General features: G+C 36.3%; 3 protein-coding genes across 8 annotated transcripts in view; 2 read left to right on the forward strand and 1 right to left on the reverse strand.

The window, feature by feature from the left end:
* The window catches only part of LOC127881768 (optineurin-like), a 36,801-nt gene extending 24,919 nt beyond the window's left edge, over positions 1 to 11,882 (reverse strand). For 2 of the 5 annotated variants that reach the window (XM_052429905.1, XM_052429906.1), the window contains exons 1-5: positions 11,558 to 11,882; positions 9,441 to 9,510; positions 7,401 to 7,626; positions 5,392 to 5,576; positions 332 to 475 (exon numbers count right to left, since the gene is read on the reverse strand). In XM_052429905.1, coding sequence (XP_052285865.1) covers positions 332 to 475; positions 5,392 to 5,576; positions 7,401 to 7,626; positions 9,441 to 9,506 — 621 coding nt within the window. In that variant the 5' untranslated portion in view covers positions 9,507 to 9,510; positions 11,558 to 11,882. Of the gene's footprint in view, positions 1 to 331; positions 476 to 5,391; positions 5,577 to 7,400; positions 7,627 to 9,440; positions 9,511 to 10,701; positions 10,856 to 11,557 lie in introns of those variants that run through there. The other 3 variants (XM_052429902.1, XM_052429904.1, XM_052429903.1) reach the window with 3 other exon arrangements.
* Positions 11,883 to 11,905: 23 nt separating this feature from the next.
* Positions 11,906 to 15,796, forward strand: LOC127881785 (ankyrin repeat and SOCS box protein 8-like). Its single transcript, XM_052429929.1, has 5 exons — positions 11,906 to 12,073; positions 12,965 to 13,077; positions 13,783 to 13,891; positions 14,313 to 14,435; positions 15,151 to 15,796. The coding sequence occupies exons 1-5, from the start codon at positions 12,019 to 12,021 to the stop codon at positions 15,726 to 15,728; spliced, it is 978 nt and encodes a 325-aa protein (XP_052285889.1). The 5' UTR covers positions 11,906 to 12,018; the 3' UTR covers positions 15,729 to 15,796.
* Positions 15,797 to 18,152: 2,356 nt separating this feature from the next.
* The window catches only part of LOC127881774 (inosine-5'-monophosphate dehydrogenase 1-like), a 73,183-nt gene continuing 72,847 nt past the window's right edge, over positions 18,153 to 18,488 (forward strand). The window contains exon 1 of one of the 2 annotated variants that reach the window (XM_052429914.1): positions 18,153 to 18,333. The gene's annotated coding sequence lies outside the window, so the exon portion shown is untranslated. The remainder of the gene's footprint in view (positions 18,334 to 18,488) is intronic. The other variant, XM_052429913.1, reaches the window with a different exon arrangement.

An 18,488-nucleotide genomic window follows, 5' to 3' on the forward strand; every position in this document is an offset into this window, starting at 1 on the left:
AGCCTGTGTGGACGGCTTACCAGGCTTATCTTGGACAACACTTTACACAAATGAATTAACCCTTTCCCACTCAGAAGCAAAGTGAAAATGGCAATGTGCAAACAGCATAAAACCAGAACAGCCTGGGAGTAACTCGCAGTCTAATCAGGTTTTATGCTGTTTGCTACTCATCAGTAGCCTAGGGTTGGAAATGAAGCCTTTCAAACGTAAATATATTAAGAAAGGACTAAAATCTAATTTAATTTTCTAAAGGACATCAAATGCTTCACATTGAGTTTCTGAGTGGTAAAGGGTTAGGCCCAGTTTTTCCAGCAAGATGCTCATATCTAACCATATCATCTGAAGATGACTGCAGCTTCTGTTTGAGGCTGTCAATCTGGCTGCGAAGGCTTGCAATCTCATGCTGGGTGCTGAACTTCTCCGTCTCCAGGCGACGAATGTGCACCTGCAGACTCTCCAACACACAGCCCTGGGCCTAGTATCACAAACAAACTTAAATAAATATTGAGACTCACTCCAACACAGAGCCCTGGGCCTAGTATCACAAACAAACTTAAATAAATATTGAGACTCACTCCAACACAGAGCCCTGGGCCTAGTATCACAAACAAACTTAAATAAGTATTGAGACTCACTCCAACACAGAGCCCTGGGCCTAGTATCACAAACAAACTTAAGTAAATATTGAGACTCACTCCAACACAGAGCCCTGGGCCTAGTATTACAAACATACTTAAGTCAATATTGAGACTCACTCCAACACAGAGCCCTGAGCCTAGTATCACAAACATACTTAAGTCAATATTGTGACTCACTCCAACACAGAGCCTTGGGCCTAGTATCACAAACATACTTAAGTCAATATTGTGACTCACTCCAACACAGAGCCTTGGGCCTAGTATCACAAACATACTTAAGTCAATATTGTGATTCACTCCAACACAGAGCCCTGGGCCTAGGATCACAAACAAACTTAAGTCAATATTGTGACTCACTCCAACACAGAGCCCTGGGCCTAGTATCACAAACATACTTAAGTCAATATTGTGACTTTCTCCAACACAGACCCTGGGCCTAGTATCACAAACATACTTAAGTCAATATTGTGACTCACTCCAACACAGAGCCCTGGGCCTAGTATCACAAACATACTTTAGTCAATAGTGTGACTCACTCCAACACAGAGCCCTGGGCCTAGGATCACAAACATACTTAAGTCAATATTGTGACTCACTCCAACACAGAGCCCTGTGCCTAGTATCACAAACATACTTAAGTCAATATTGTGACTCACTCAAACACAGAGCCCTGGGCCTAGGATCACAAACATACTGAAGTCAACATTTAGACTCCAACACAGAGCCCTGGGCCTAGTATCACAAACATACTTAAGTCAATATTGTGACTCACTCCAACACAGAGCCATGGGCTTAGTATCACAAACATACTTAAGTCAATATTGTGACTCACTCCAACACAGAGCCCTGGGCTAAGTATCACAAACATACGTAAGTCAATATTGAGACTCCAACACAGAGCCCTGGGCCTAGTATCACAAACATAATTAAGTCAATATTGTGACTCACTCCAACACAGAGCCCTTGGCCTAGTATCACAAACATACTTAAGTCAATAGTGTGACTCACTCCAACACAGAGCCCTGGGCATAGTATCACAAACATATTTAAGTTAATATTGTGACTCACTCCAAAACAGAGCTCTGGGCCAAGTATCATAAACATACTTAAGTCAATATTGTGACTCACTCCAACACAGAACCCTGGGTCTAGGATCACAAACATACTTAAGTCAATAGTGTGACTCACTCCAATACAGAGTCCTGGGCATAGGATCACAAACATACTTAAGACAATATTGTGACTCACTCCAACACAGAGCCATGGGCTAAGTATCACAAACATACTTAAGTCAATATTGTGACTCACTCCAACACAGAGCCCTGGGCATAGGATCACAAACATACTTAAGTCAATATTGTGACTCACTCCAACACAGAGCCCTGGGCCTAGTATCACAAACATACTTAAGTCAATATTGTGACTCACTCCAACACAGAGCCCTGGGCCTAGTATCACTAACATACTTAAGTCAATATTGAGACTCCAACAAAGAGCCCTGGGCCTAGTATCACAAACATACTTAAGTCAATATTGTGACTCACTCCAACACAGAGCCCTGGGCCTAGTATCACAAACATACTTAAGTCATAATTGTGACTCATTCCAACACAGAGCCCTGGGCCTAGTATCACAAACATACTTAAGTCAATATTGTGACTCACTCCAACACAGAGCCCTGGGCCTAGTATCACTAACATACTTAAGTCAATATTGTGACTCACTCCAACACAGAGCCCTGGGCCTAGTATCACAAACATAATTAAGTCAATATTGTGACTCACTCAAACACAGAGCCCTGTGCCTAGTATCACAAACATACTTAAGTAAATATTGTGACTCACTCCAACACAGAGTCTTGAGCCTAGTATCACAAACATACTTAAGTCAATATTGTGACTCACTCCAACACAGAGCCCTGAGCATAGTATCACAAACATACTTAAGTCATATTGAGACTCCAACACAGAGCCCTGGGCCTAGTATCACAAACATACTTAAGTAAATATTGTGACTCACTCCAACACAGAGCCTTGAGCCTAGTATCACAAACATACTTAAGTCAATATTGTGACTCACTCCAACACAGAGCCCTGGGCCTAGTATCACAAACATACTTAAAGTCAATATTGTGACTCACTCCAAAACAGAGCCCTGTGGCTAGTATCACAAACATAATTAAGTCAATATTGTGACTCACTCCAACACAGAGCCATGGGCCTAGTATCACAAACATACTTAAGTCAATATTGTGACTCACTCCAACATAGAGCCCTTTGCCTAGTATCACAAACATACTTTAGTCAATATTGTGACTCACTCCAACACAGAGCCCTGGGCCTAGGATCACAAACATACTTAAGTCAATATTGTGACTCACTCCAACACAGAGCCCTAGGCCTAGTATCACAAACATACTTAAGTCATTATTGTGACTCACTCCAACACAGAGCCCTGGGCCTAGTATCACAAACATAATTAAGTCAATATTGTGACTCACTCCAACACAGAGCCCTGGGCCTAGTATCACAAACATACTTAAGTCAATATTGTGACTCACTCCAACATAGAGCCCTTGGCCTAGTATCACAAATATACTTAAGTCAATATTGTGACTCACTCCAACACAGAGCCCTGGGCCTAGGATCACAAACATACTTAAGTCAATATTGTGACTCACTCCAACACAGAGCCCTAGGTCTGGTATCACAAACATACTTATGTCAATAGTGTGACTCACTCCAACAAAGAGCCCAGGGCCTAGTATCACAAACATACTTAAGTCAATATTGTGACACACTCCAACACAGAGCCCTTGGCCTAGTATCACAAACATACTTAAGTCAATATTGAGACTCACTCCAACACAGAACCCTGGGCCAAGTATCACAAACATACTTAAGTCAATATTTCGTCTTAACTGTAGATTATTTTTTTTAATTTTTAAGATGAGATTGATCATCATGCTTAATCTAAACAGGTTTTAATTTCAGGTTTGTTTTGGAGTTTTGAGTCTGACTCAACCATGAGTCTGACGAGGAAAATGTATGTTTTCTTAAAGATAGGAAATTAGATTCTTCGTGCGCTGACCCACATTCTCAAGACTCAGCTGAGAAGAAAATTGAAAATTAATTTATTTTAGTTCAGCTAAAAAAAAAGATAATTTTCATTATACTGAGCGCTGGCAACAAATAAATTTATTTATTTATGCTTTCTGGTTGTTTACGGAGAAATATCAGTGAAATAAAACTGAAATTTCACTGATTTTAACAGTGAAAAATAACAGTGAAAAATATTCATTTTACTGTGAATTGACATCATTTTTCGACAAAATGATGTCATGAATTCAGCAAAATTATCCAGTTAAACTCTTTTACAATGTAAATTAACGGTGAAAAAGCATAAAATAAAAAGAAAATTTGTTGGATTCAATGGAATAACGATTTTAATTCACTCATGATCATAAAAAATATATATTTTATATGATCACTTGTGAAATAAAACTGATATTCCATCGAATCCAACAAATATCCTTTATTTTTTTCTGACACAAAATGCAAACTTGGTTCTTACTTTTAATAATTTATCAATAATATGAAATGATGTAATTTACCATCCTGATAAGTGATACCTTTTTCACTTAGATAGGGGTAAGCACACGCTAGAATGTTCATAATATTACACAAACAAGTTTTCTATTAGTTAGAGAGTTTCATACACACTTTCATCGCCTGCGTCTTGGTTTTCACAATTTACAGAAATTATTAGTTTAAAGATTGATCCTTGAGAATTGTTCAATTTGATGTTAAGCAGATAGAGATGTATACAATTAACAACTAAAATAACAAGTATTTTATCAAAGAGAGCGTTTATTCAACTACAACTATGCACCAATCAGTACTCCAGCTAGGCTTAGAAAAGAGCAGGGTGCTTGTTTGTCAAAAGGGCACTTAAGCACCCATGCATTATATCCCAAGGGCATTTTTTCAATTCATAGCATGAATAAAAATATTTTATATACAAGAAACAGTCGGAGACGGGTGATGCTCCCCAAAGTGTTTTTTGTCACAATATTGCACTATATATTCAAATAAAAGTAAACGTCTTGAGGGCACAGTAGTTAGGGGGGCAAGAATTTTTTATAGAAAATTTCAAAGGCCCATAACTCTGTGAAAAATTATCCGACCAGAACCCGCTGATAATATGCACATCTCCTCTTGGTAGCGAAGCTTCCCATAAAGTTTCATTGAATTCCAGTCATTAGTTGCTAAAAAATAGCCCGGACAAGCATTGCACTATATGTACAGTTAATGGAAAGTTCCAAAGGGCCATAACTCTGTGAAAAATCATCTGACCAGAACCGGCTGATAATATGCACATCTCCACTTGGTAGTGAAGCTTCCCATAAAGTTTCATTGAATTCCGGTCATTAATTGCTGAGAAATAGCCCGGACAAAAATTGTGCACGGACGGACACACGGACCGACAGACGAAGCGGCGACTATTTTTGGGGAGCATACAAATGTATTTTCCATTAAAATATTGTTCTTCCATTAATATAACTATTTTCAGTGTGAAAATTAAGTTATTTTATTAAAACTTAAAATAAAATTTGCTATATTATAATGTAAACAGGTCAAGAAAAGGGCATGGTGGGGTCAAAGGGGACAGGGTGGACCGTTGGGACGACAGGGTGCCGCGCCCTTCCATTTTGGCCTAGCTGGAGCACTGCAACAATCACACCAAACCCTACCTGTGTGTCTGGACTGGTGACATACTGCTTATATTTCTCCTTCTCGGACCTCAGTATGGCGATCTCCCTCTGGAGCCTCTCAAAGCGGGTCAGGTTCTGCTGGTTGCTGTCCTTGACCTTCTCTTTCCACTCCAGCAGCACCTGGAACTGCTTCTTCATGTTGGTGTTGTTCTCTTTGAGATACTCTGAAAACATAACCCAGTGTTTCTTTCATCATTTTGGCAATGGGGCTCATTGGATTGAGAAAAATCATGTTGTTCAAAAAACACACCAGTTTCCCAATTTCAGTCAAAAACAAATTGTTTTGACTGAAATTGGGAAATTGGGTGTGTTTTTTACTGGAGCTGCCTCTTCATGTTTGCGGTGTTCTTTTAGAGATAATTGTTCTTTTAGAGATAATTGTTCTTTTAGAGATAATACATAAATACATGAGCCTTGCTCTGGAAAAATGGGGCTTAATGCATGTGCGTAAAGCATTGTCCCAAATTAGCCTGTGCAGTGTACACAGGCTAATCTGGGACAACACATTCTGCTTTCATGTTGTTTTCTTTAAAAGAAGTCTCTTAAATATAAAAACACTCTAAAAATACATACAAGCATAAAACTGGGGTATGATTGACAATATGTCTGAGGGGAGGAAAATTCTGTCTCATGATTTTAAACAAGATACGAATATTGGGGTGACAAACCTTGTTAAGGACCTAAGGAAATACCTTCTTGAAATTTATAACAATATTTATTTCTGAAAACATTTTTTATATTTCACACACTTGCTATTTAAGAATGCAAATTGAACACTATTAATTGGGGTGTCATATATTGAATGATTTATGCAAATACATACAAGCATGAAAATACCAGGAGGGGGTTTCTTATAGACCACAAACACTGGTAAATTACCCTTTGACCAAAATATTTAACAACAAACGGCTACTTTTTGAAGCTTTAGTACCAAAAATGTGTTTATCCTTCTTCTTTTTTAAAATAATGTGCAAACTTTAAAATTCAATGAAATTGCTGTATCAAAAATATTTGTAATCTGGATCTAAACAACTAAGGAAACACAAAATCTAATCCATATGTTAAACAACGCTTACTGATTTATTCACCTGTGATAGTTTTATCTAAATAGAATTATTATTCGTATGGTGTGTTATTAAAAAAAAATGAATTGCTTAGCTTGGTTTGTACCTATGTGCTAGAAAACACTCAGGGTCCCACATAATCCAGCCTAGAAAAGGTCCTCATGAACTTTAAAATACACGTACACAGACAACAATAGGTAACTCCATAACAAATCACACCTCTTATGGAAGAACCTCTGAGATGCTAAGTGAAAATGGCTATATAAGGGTTCAGGATCATGTGACTTTGTAGGCTTCGCAATCAAACGTTAATGGATATTAACATACCGGCAAGTGGTGCTTTTTTTTCAAATTACTTTGTAAAACAATTTGTCTTAAGAATTTCAACTAGTGCATAAAAGACAGTTTTGTATGCTGCTTATGGCAATGTGAAATACCTGAGAATTACTTTATTTAATCAGCTTGTGTTCTTAGCAAACAGATTGATGTGTATGTAGCATTCATCATCATGGTTATGCAGCACACAATGTGCAATTTTGGCACCAATTTGAAACGTATTAACGGATTTATTCCTAAATCTTAAGATATCGACACGAACTGCAAGAAACTGTCTTTTATACACGATAGATTTTTGAAAATGAATTTTAAAAACTTGAGATACCGGTATTTAAAAAAGATAAAGTTCTCAATAGTGTACAAACATTCTGTCCAACATGAAACCAGAACATAAAACCAGAACAACCTGGGAGTAAATCGCTGGATGTTCAGGTTGTATGCAGTGAGCTGCTCATCAGTATCTAAGGGTTACAAATGAAGCCTTTGAAACTTGAACCAGTTAAGAAAGGTCTTTATTTAATTTGATTTTCTAAGCGACCACAAACGAGTCAAAGTATGTATCTGAGGAGTAGAGGGTTAAATACAAACCTCTGAGAGCTGCATTCTCCTTCCCTAGTTCCTGGACCTTGGCCATGGCCTGCTCCAGCGTTATGTCAGTCATTGATATGGCATGTGGGAGGCTAGGCCCCTGTATGTAGCCCCCCGGAAGCACGGCCCCACCCCCAGGGAGGTAGCTGCTACCACTGGGACTGGACAAGATCGTGTACGAGCTGCCTGAAGATGAACTTCCATGTTGGCTCCCCAAACCTCCTGGCTATAGTAATAGAGTAAATAATTAACCATTTGAAACTAATGCCAGTATTTTTTTATTTTTTTTTTATAAACTTAATCACAAAAAACATGAAACTGTCTTCATTAGATTTTGGAAAGTCACAGGCAGAGCTGAGGCCAAGGAAATAAATGTATGGGCAAAACACAATTTGATAATATTAATAATGTTTTTGTCAATTCAGCTATATTTAGGTACCCAAGTTGATAAATATAATTTTAATTGTTTCTTTCAACACAGCAGATTGCATATCCATTTTTATTTTTCCTCTCAAAAACCGTTGCCTCAGCCTCATTCTTCAACAAAATGATTAGGCATGTGGATACTTTTTCTCTTACCTTAGATGTTACACTAAATAAAAATTACTGGTTAAATGAGTAGACTTTGTATAATCAGACTTACTTAAAGTAGAATCATAAAAACAAGGGCTGTTTGTAAAACATGCATGCCCCCATATGGGCTGTCAGTTGTAGTGGCAGCCATTGTTTGAATACGTTTTTGGGCACTGTGACCTTGACCTTTGACCTAGTGACCTGAAAATTAATAGGGGTCATCAGAGAGTCATGATCAATGTACCAATGAAATTTCATGATCCTAGGCGTAAGCTTTCTTGTGTTATCATCCGGAAACCATTTTACTGTGTCAAGTCACCATGACCTTGACCTTTGACCTAGTGACCTGAAAGTCTGTAGGGGTCATCTGCGAGTCATGATCAATGTACCTATGAAGTTTTAAGATCCTAGGCGTAAGCGTTCTTGAGTGATCATCCGGAAACCATTTTTCTAAGTTGAGTCACCGTGACCTTGACCTTTGACCTAGTGACCTGAAAATCATTAGGGGTCATCTGCGAGTCATGATCAATGTACCTATGAAGTTTCATGATCCTAGGCATAAGCCTTCTTGAGTTATCATCCGGAAACCATTTTGCTATTTCGGGTCACCGTGACCTTGACCTTTGACCTAGTGCCTGAAAATCAATAGGGGTCATCTGCGAGTCATGATCAATGTACATATGATGTTTCATGATCCTAGGCATAAGCGTTGTTGAGTTATCATCTGGAAACCATTTTACTATTTCGGGTCACCGTGACCTTGACCTTTGATCTAGTAACCTGAAAATCAATAGGGGTCATCTGTGAGTCATGATCAATGTATCTATGAAGTTTCATGATCCTAGGCATAAGCGTTCTTGAGTTATCATGCGGAAACCATTTTACTATTTCGGGTCACCGTGACCTTGACCTTTGACCTAGTGCCATGAAAATCAATAGGGGTCATCTGTGAGTCATGATCAATATACCTATGAAGTTGCATGATCCTAGGAAAAAGCTTTCTTGAGTTATCATCCGGAAACCATTTTACTATTTCGGGTCACCGTGACCTTGACCTTTGACCTAGTGACCTCAAAATCAATAGGGGTCATCTGTGAGTCATGATAAATGTACCTATGAAGTTTCATGATCCTAGGCATAAGCGTTATTGAGTTATCATCCGGAAACCATTTTACTATTTCGGGTCACCGTGACCTTGACCTTTGACCTAGTGACCTCAAAAACAATAGGGGTCATCTGCGAGTCATGATCAATGTACCTATGAAGTTTCATGATGCTAGGCCAAGGCGTTCTTGAGTAATCATCCGGAAACTATCTGGTGGACGACCATACGGACATACATACGGACGGACCGACATGAGCAAAACAATATACCCCCCTCTTCCTCGAAGGGGGGCATAATAAACATATTGTGTGTACATTGAAACTTCTGAACAACAACTGTAGTACCTATTTTGCAGCTCATACCTGATAACCTGTGGGCTGGGGTCCATATATGAAGCTGGGTGCAGGGAGACCACCGTTCATAGACATGCTTCTAAAATTCAAATGTTATGTGTATAATAAATACCCTGTTCTCAAACAACACTTTTATTATTCTTTTTTTCCCCAAACATTTCAAGGTCTAAGTTATAACAGACAAAAAGTGTTTGTCAGACACACTGACCTCTAGAAGAAGGAATATACTTGAACATTTCATAGCAAAATAGTGGATTTAGCTATCAACCAAGCTAAACAAATGTACTTGGGTTATTCAAACAATATACATGTATTTTGCTTGAAGCTTAAGGCTTATTAGGTCATATGTTATTTAAAGACATTTAAGGATCATGTGTAATGTTTGACATTCAATTTCCCTTTGGCTTACTTGCATTTATTACAAAACAAAATCTTAACAAATCTACTGAGTGTTTAATTAATCTCATTAAAGGAGCCCTTTCACAGATTTTGGCAGATATTGAAGTTTGTCCTTAAATGCTTTATATTGATAAATGTAAACATTGGATCTAAAAACCCCAGTACAAAACAAGAATACAATTAAAGAAAGACAACCCTCAACTGGGCTCGAACCACTGACACCTGGAGTAAAAGTCTAACACTTAGACCACTTCGCCATCTGTGCTCATACAATAAATGATGTATTTTATACTTTATATAAAGAATCCTCGTAGTGTCACAAAATATAACGACAACAACAGAACTCTCCATATATTTAATCGTTTCGCGTTGCAACGCTTTATAATTTTTAGGTTTTTAAATCGTCAAAAGATGCATTTGATGGATATTTTAGAGCATAGTAAATGTTCAGTATGACTGTTTTCTCACAAATATCATAACTACAACAAAAATTCTTAAATCTGAAACAATTTTTTGTTATTTTGTCAAAATACCAAAACATGAAAAGGCCCCTGACTAAAACAAAAACTGTTTTCCACAATAAGTAAGTTTTCCATCATGAAGATTCTAACATTTAATAACCCTGAACAGGTTAAGTGTTACACAATAGTTTTTTGTTTTTTTTAAGTATTCCCTGTCATGAGTTGGGACATTGACCACATTGGCCAAGATTATTAGGAATCAAGAATCCGGATCATTGATAATTCATCCCCAAACTTGAAAGACATCACAAACTGAATGGAATAGTTATTGAAAATAACGTAAAGGGCAGAATCTATACCATTAAATTATTGATTAATTAATTTAGTGCAAGTCAGTATGAATCAATTACCTTCAGATATGACAAGAATACAGGTCTCTTAAGTTTCCGGGTCGTTTTGCCCTAATACCTGTTCGCCCGTGAGTCGTTTCGCCCTAATACCTGTTCGCCCTAGGTCGTTTCGCCCTAATTCCTGGGTCGTTTCGCCCTAGTTTTATCTGCAGCAATTCTAAAAGATTTATCTTTAGATGGTCACAAGCTGAATTCATAGTTTTTTTTAAACTATAACAACGATGTTTGGGGATAAAGGGATAATAAGAAGCACATAACTGGCAATCTTCTGTATTGTTTCCTTTAATGTTAACCATATAATTTGCACACAACAATGTGTCGATAATTCTATATAGTTTAGGGTAAACAAGTCACCGATACATAAAAAACGAACAAAATCAATATTAAAAGTATACTGCTTTTATAGACGAAAAAAGATGTTTGTTATTCCATTCACAGCACATTTCTAAAGCATAATATTGTGTTGAGTTACTAACAACAAGACATTACAATTACGTGTAACACATCAGATAATCTTTTTTTAATCATCTAAATATACAGTTGTCACAATTAACGTCACTTTCACACTTGTGGTCGGTATATTTCACGGGTAATATAGCTGTGTGTAAGAGGTGTGGAAGATGTTATATACAAAACAACGTACTTTAATTAATTAATCAATTAAAGATAATTGGAATGTATTACAAAATCGGCTTTCATTGTTGTTCAAACTAAAATAAGGGCGAAACAACCCACTTGTAAGGGCGAAACGACTCAGTGACCTAGGGCGAACAGGTTTTAGTGCGAAACGACCCGATACCCCATCTTAATGAGCTTTAGAACCAGTGTAATTTAAAATAAACAAAATATGGCATACCTGTAATAAGTGTTAGTTTAAATTAACTTCTGATTATATCTTCTTTTTCAATGACCTAATATAAACTGTATTTTTTTGTCAAATTGTGATCTTATATCTTCTTGGTTTTCCAATGAACTTTTGGGAATTCCCAATAATTACTAAATAACATTTGACTCGCCACCTCATAAATCTAGTGAAATTACTAACGAAATATTTAAGTGATTAATAAAATATAAACATATCAATAACAAGAAACTTATGCAACGGACCTAAAGGAAATAAAAAAAAGTATATTTAAGGTTTGGTAAAGTTCCAGATTCAGTTTAAGGCTTTTGAGGTAAAATCTGCATTACAAAAACGCTTGGATAAATTCGAACAAGATTTCTATTACTGTGGTTATCGTTCACTGCACTGATTCAGTGATTGTGTAATTTGTTAGTGGCAGATAATTATTTTGCGTTGTTAAATCATCTCTTACGATGGAAGTGTCTTATGCTTCATGGTTACAAACACTATGTAATCATATAAAAAGCGGTAATTAAAATAAACATCATTTATAAGTTAGTTAACGTTAAGGGAATAGGTCACAAATCACCAATATTTGTGCAAGTTTTAGTGGTTTACAATGGTCATTGGTGTACTCGCAAACAATGAATTAGAATTAAGATTTGTACAAATATGATTTAAAAACAAAATATTCCATCTAGCTTCCAGCCTATTTGACCCCAAAACACTTTCACACACCTTAATGACACTACAGGGAACCTCGGGGGTGCCCTACAACACAAATTTTGACACCTGACCCTGGACTTTTATTATATGTATGCTTCGTACTTAAACATTCAATGAACATATGATTTCTGGTTTAAATGATAATGTTAAAAAATAACCATCTGGCGCACACAATTAGTGATTAATAGATAAAAATTATTTTTTTCAAAACATACTATATATTAATTAACAATACTAATAAGATAAACTATATAACATCATATAATGACATATTTTTTGGTAATCTTTACATGCTTTGAATACAAAATTAACCAAGCAATATAAAATAAACAGACAGAACTAGAAACTTGCAAATGGTGTATCAATCTGATTTCAATCCTTTTCTGTAAAAATGTTTTTGAAAGGAAGCCACTGGTGTGAAATGGTCAAAGGGAAACTGAACATTCCTCAGATATGTGCCATGCGCATACAATTTACATAGGGATATAAATCAAAGGATGTGGTAAGAAGGTGAAATGAAGGCCTTTAAACAGAAACAATGTAAATTAATATATGAAGTTTGATGTTTGACAGCTGATTTTATAGTAGAGTACTTGTACCAGTATATGCAGTAGACCAGACATACAGATGACACATAATGGTTTAAAAGCAGGATAAAATATAAATGTCTATACTGAAATAATGTTCTTTCAGGGGATGTTCAAGCAGTTACTTTGCTGTTGAATGATCACTGTTTACCGTGCCATCATGGAGATGGAAGCAGCTTGCTACTTAGAGAAAACCCTCTTCACTTGGCTGTTCAACAGGTACATACTGTACTACATAGGGATTTAGCTAGACTAAAAATGGCAAGGGGGCCTGATATAAGGCACGGTGACCCTCTTTTGTGTAAACTTTTTAGATGGTTAACTTTGTAAGTGAATTAATGGTGCTGTTTCTAATTAAGTACTAATATTCAGTCATCCATTAAGCATATATTCATAATTAAGGCATTTTCTTTTCTATTATAACTTGATCCTATAACAGGGGGCAACATATTTTTAAAGGGTTGGGTATAAAATGGTGCATACTGTTAGAAATGGCAGGAGGGGGGGGGGGGGTAGCTATTCTGTTTTAGCTAAACCCAATATTTTATTAACCTTTTAAATATACACCATCATTTCATATGATTCAAGATAGGTTGTTCACATGTTTATATTTAATGCTGCAGACAGCAAGATATGCAATGTCAAAATAAGTATGCAGTGAATGTAGTATGAATATTTAAAATATACAAATCACAGAACAGGTTCATCATAACCATATTTATTCAGTAAAATAATAAAATATAAGCATTTTCAGGCTAATGTGCTGGTTTGGAGTTGAGAAACTCAAAATTCAGAACTTTCCCTTAAAATAACTAGCTACCTCTGTACTGGTAAAGGTAAAACTCTAAAATCTACCACCAGATGTTAATTTTAAAGCTGTTAGTTATTCATTATAAAAACATTTAGTGTTTCCTGTTTTTTCAGAACAAGTTAGAGATCGTGGAGCTTCTTCTGCAGAAAGGTGCTCATGTTGACAGTACTAACCTTTATGGGGAAACTCCACTTCATGTGGCATGTCGATATGGAAACACAGGTGGGGTATCCGTAACTTCCAGGCCTTTTCCTGGCATATCTACAGCTCCATAAACTCACCCATTACCACAGCAAAATGGTTAAAAAAATCCCAAATTTGAAAAAAATCCATATTTCCAAATTTTTTTCACTGTTCCTTATGAGCAAAGGTTTAAGAAACTATATTCTATTGATAATGTATTAAAATGTGTGTTACACATTTTGAATGTAATCATAAAGTATTGAGTACCTATAAGCCAATGATTTTGTTTATTTGAAAAGTTTGTCAACTTTCTTGGGAAATGTTGGTCAGATTTTGGGGGAGAAAACGTTACTTTTTCCATAGGGAAACAGACTGTAAGAGGCAGTAATTCTGGGCAAAAAAGTTCAATGTAATATAATAATGTTGGCAGTAATGTGTATATTTGGTGTAATTGTTGCAGACATGATCTGCAAACTTCTGTCAGTAAGGTCAGCCTTGAACTCGATGGACTGTGGCGAGTCAACCCCCATGTTCCATGCCGTGTATTACAAACAGGCAGCAGCTGTAGATCTTCTTATTAGAGGTGACTGGTGTTATTCAAACGCATTGTTTAAAGAGTATCATATAAATCATATGGGCCATGCTCTGTGAAAATGGGGTTTAATGCATGTGCGTAAATTGTCGTCCCAGATTAGCCTGTGAAGTCCACACAGGCTAATCAGGGACTATAATTTCCGCTTAAACTGCATTTTTACTAAGAAGAGACTTTATTTTATCAAAAAAATATTATAACTGCACTGGCTAATTTGGGACAACACTTTACGCACATACATTAAACCCCTTTTTCAGAGCATGGCCAATGTATATTTGAGAAAAGTTAGCATATTTTTATAATAACGTTTTTATTTAATGCAAATGTTTCAACATAATTTAAACATTCACCCTTTCAATTTGTAATGTTTACACTATAACTGCATCAAGACTGACCTTTGTCAAATGTCAGATACAAAACTTAAGTATGTTAAATATTTTTAAGTCTAAAGCTAAATAATGGATTTTCTGGCCAATAATACATACCCACCTGTTATTTTGGGTCTTAACTGGCTAAACAGAGACAACACTTTACACATACACTATATTTTTGTTTGGGAGAGACCTCCTTACCATACATGCGGAAAGTGTTGTCCCTGATTAGCATGTGCAGACTGCACAGTCTAATCAGGTACCTCACTTTATACACATGCATTAAGCCCAGTTTTTCCAGAATGCAGTTCAATACTGTTTTATTCTGCCTTCAGCTGGTGCCAATCTTGATACGCTGAATGAGGAACTTATGACACCACTCGACCATGCTGTGCTGTACAACCAGCAAGAAATAATCTCCCTTTTGCTGAAAGGGGGCTGTACTCTTGAAAAATCCACAGGAACAGTTTGGGAATCTGGTCATTATTCAAACTCTATTCTTTTTTCGCTGTGGACTAACAAGGACTTGGCGAATATATCGGTGTTATTAAAAGCGGGCTATAAACTGACGAGCTCACATTTGAATAAACTGTTCCTCGTTGGTCGTCAATTGCAGTGGGACACGTCTTTCCTGCAGAACGTTGAGCAGCTGATGTGCGAGCCGTTGTCTCTCAAGGACTGCTGTAGAGTGACAGTACGTAGACATTTAATGAACTTGAAAACGATGCGACAGAAGCCGCTTCAGTCAATGGTCCTGTCTCTCCCATTGCCGTCATTGCTGCGGGATTTTGTGAGCATGTTTGATTCGTCGACTGTACTTGTAACGCTTGATGATGCAGAGAAAAAAGCCAGTGATTCTGTTTCCCCTTGTGAACAATACCCCTCTCAGATAAGGACTCTGCAACATTTGTGATATATGTAGTTGTTATCTGTGATTCGTTTAGTCCGTTTAAAATATAAATGAAGAGGGTGCGGAAGATTTTCTTGTGTTACTTGTTTATTGAAACATTCTGACCAAGCAATAAATCACATTTTTACGCAACCATCATGCATCTCATTCATATTTTTTCTAATATACATTTTTAGGGAGCATTTAAACATTTTCCAATAGAATTACTGGCCACCATGAGGTATGTAAGATAGTTTACCAGACTTTTATTTTACGATTTCAAATGGTCAACCAACCAGAACACTTCTTTGTTGCCTAATTATCAAAGGTGGGCAGAACATTTGTTCCAATAATTTCACTGCCCACATAATATATGTGACATAAGGGGTAGAGCTTTGTAAGAATTCTAATATATTGCACAAATATCGCAAAAGCAGATCGCATTAATACCAGTACATTTCTTTGGATCTCGGGTGAGCGCATCAGGGCCTTTGGCCCTATTGTATGTATATTAATCTTTTTTATATACAAGTCTCAATTTATTTTCACGCCTTTCGATCAACTGAGAAAAAAACAAAAATTATTTGATTGCAATTGTTGAAAGGGATCTTTTCACGCTTTGGTAAATTGAAAAAAAAGTTGTTTCAGATTCGCAAATTTTCGTTTTAGTTATGATATTTGTGAGGAAACAGTAATACTGAACATTTACCATGGTCTAATATAGCCATTATATGCATCTTTTGACGATTTTAAAACCTTACAATTATAAAGCGTTGCAACGCGAAACGATTGAATAATTTGGAGAGTTCTGTTTTTGTCGTTAAATTTTGTGAAACTACGAAGATTGCTTATATAACGTATAAAATACGTCACGAGTACTCGGCGGAATAGCTCAGTTGGCTAAAGCATTTTTACTTCAGGATTCTGGCAGGACTCCAGGGGTCACTGGTTCGAAACCTGCGCCGGGCAATGTTCTTTTCCTTTTTTATAATTTATTCTTGATTTTTTACTGGAGCTTTTACGATCCAATGTTTACATTTATCAATATAAAGCATTTAATGAATAAGTTCAAAAATGCCCAAATCTGTGAAAAGGCCCCTTTAATAATCGATGCGTTTGACGCTTTGCTGTTTGTTATTATAACAAGCATTCTGAGCGTGACCACCTTGAGCAAAAACTAAATGTTCGACCAAGTAAAAACAACTGATTAATAAAAATCAATATCCGTTAGTTATTAATATTTGGACAAACACAAATGATCATAAACTTAATTTATCGTATCTATTGTTTTCGTGTCTTAAAATAAAATGACAGCAAGGAACACGTTTGATATCAAAACATTGTAGACATTTTTCTAAATGGAAAAATGAATATAAACATGGCTGTAAAAGATAGTATTCTTTTATTCGAATCATTCAGGGATACGTGTATTGCACAATTCGCATTAACCGATGAACATGCTTGGGATTCCCTTTGTTTCACACATACTTATGGAAATTTGTTTCACACATACTTATGGAAATTTAATATATGGTTATTATTATGCATTAATTTAAATATCAGATATAACGCATCTACAATATGCACAAACAGTTCGATGAACAGTGACATCCATGGTACAAAGGTTATGCAAAGATCTATCAATAAGAATTATCTGTACGATAATGAACCCCTATATACCCACCTCAACCAATCTGAATACATATCGACACTTGGTTTCATGTTTCACTTGTTTTCAATCCTAATGTGCGAAGTCATAAAGTACTGTTTATTGGAATAAAGCGGATGTACACTATGATAACGTTGTAATCTGTCAAATTCTTCAGTACCGTTTTCAATCGCGGGTTACGTAATAGCCAATATGGCGGCGCCCAAATTATCGATTCTGGGATCGTCTATAATGTGAAGCAATACAATCCCATAAACAGGTCATCTCGCTTAAAAGGACTTGTTTACAGAGTTAAGCATGTATTGAAGTTCGTCATTAATGCTTTATATTGATAAATGTAAATATTGGATGTAAAAAGCACAAGAAAAAAACGAGAATAAAATTAAAGTAACTCTCAACTGCGCTCGAACCACTGACCCTTGGAGTAAAAGTCTAGCGATTAGACCACTCGGCCATCCGTGCTCATACAATTAGTGATGTATTTTACACTTAATATAAGCAATCCTCGTAGTGTCACAAAATATAACTACAACAACAGAACTCTCCAAATTTATTCAATCGTTGTGAGTTTCATCGCTTAATAATTTTCGGGTTTTTAAATCGTCAAAGATGCATATAATGGATTTTTTTTAGCAAGGTAAATGTTCAGTTTTACTGTTTCCTCACAAATATCATAACTACAACGAAATATGCGAATCTGAAAAAAATATTTTGTCAATTTACCAAAACGTTAAACGGTCCCTTTAAATAATACCCGTACGGTACCTATTGGTTTCGGTTCGCACCCAAGTAATTCTACGTAAGTATAAAATAGGCAAATGTAATAGTGAAGTTCTTGAAAGAAGATTGGATAATATAGGCAGGCTATACGAGTGCTTCAAGCATTTCATTAAAAACTTCTGTTGAGAAAAAAAAGACGCTAGGCTTTATTTGAAGATCAGGCGGGATATTATAGTGCAGGTAGTTTATTTATTTTTTTACATTTTTATAGACGTGTAGTACTGACTAATACGATTGTTGCAATTGCAACAATGAACACGTTTAATCAGGTTGAGAAAATAACATATTTACGCTTCAAATTAATATGCTCAAAACGTATACAACTTTATGATAGC

This window comes from Dreissena polymorpha, chromosome 5 (genome assembly GCF_020536995.1).
Source record: "Dreissena polymorpha isolate Duluth1 chromosome 5, UMN_Dpol_1.0, whole genome shotgun sequence".
In the NCBI taxonomy this organism is placed as follows: Eukaryota; Metazoa; Mollusca; class Bivalvia; order Myida; family Dreissenidae; genus Dreissena; species Dreissena polymorpha.

Excerpts from the sequence above, each read along its gene's own strand:
- LOC127881785 (XM_052429929.1), top strand. The coding sequence starts at position 12,019 with ATGGAAGTGTCTTATGCTTCATGGTTACAAACACTATGTAATCATATA. Across the intron at positions 13,078-13,782 it reads TTCACTTGGCTGTTCAACAG|AACAAGTTAGAGATCGTGGA; the intron begins GTACATACTGTA and ends CTGTTTTTTCAG. Across the intron at positions 13,892-14,312 it reads ATGTCGATATGGAAACACAG|ACATGATCTGCAAACTTCTG; the intron begins GTGGGGTATCCG and ends TAATTGTTGCAG.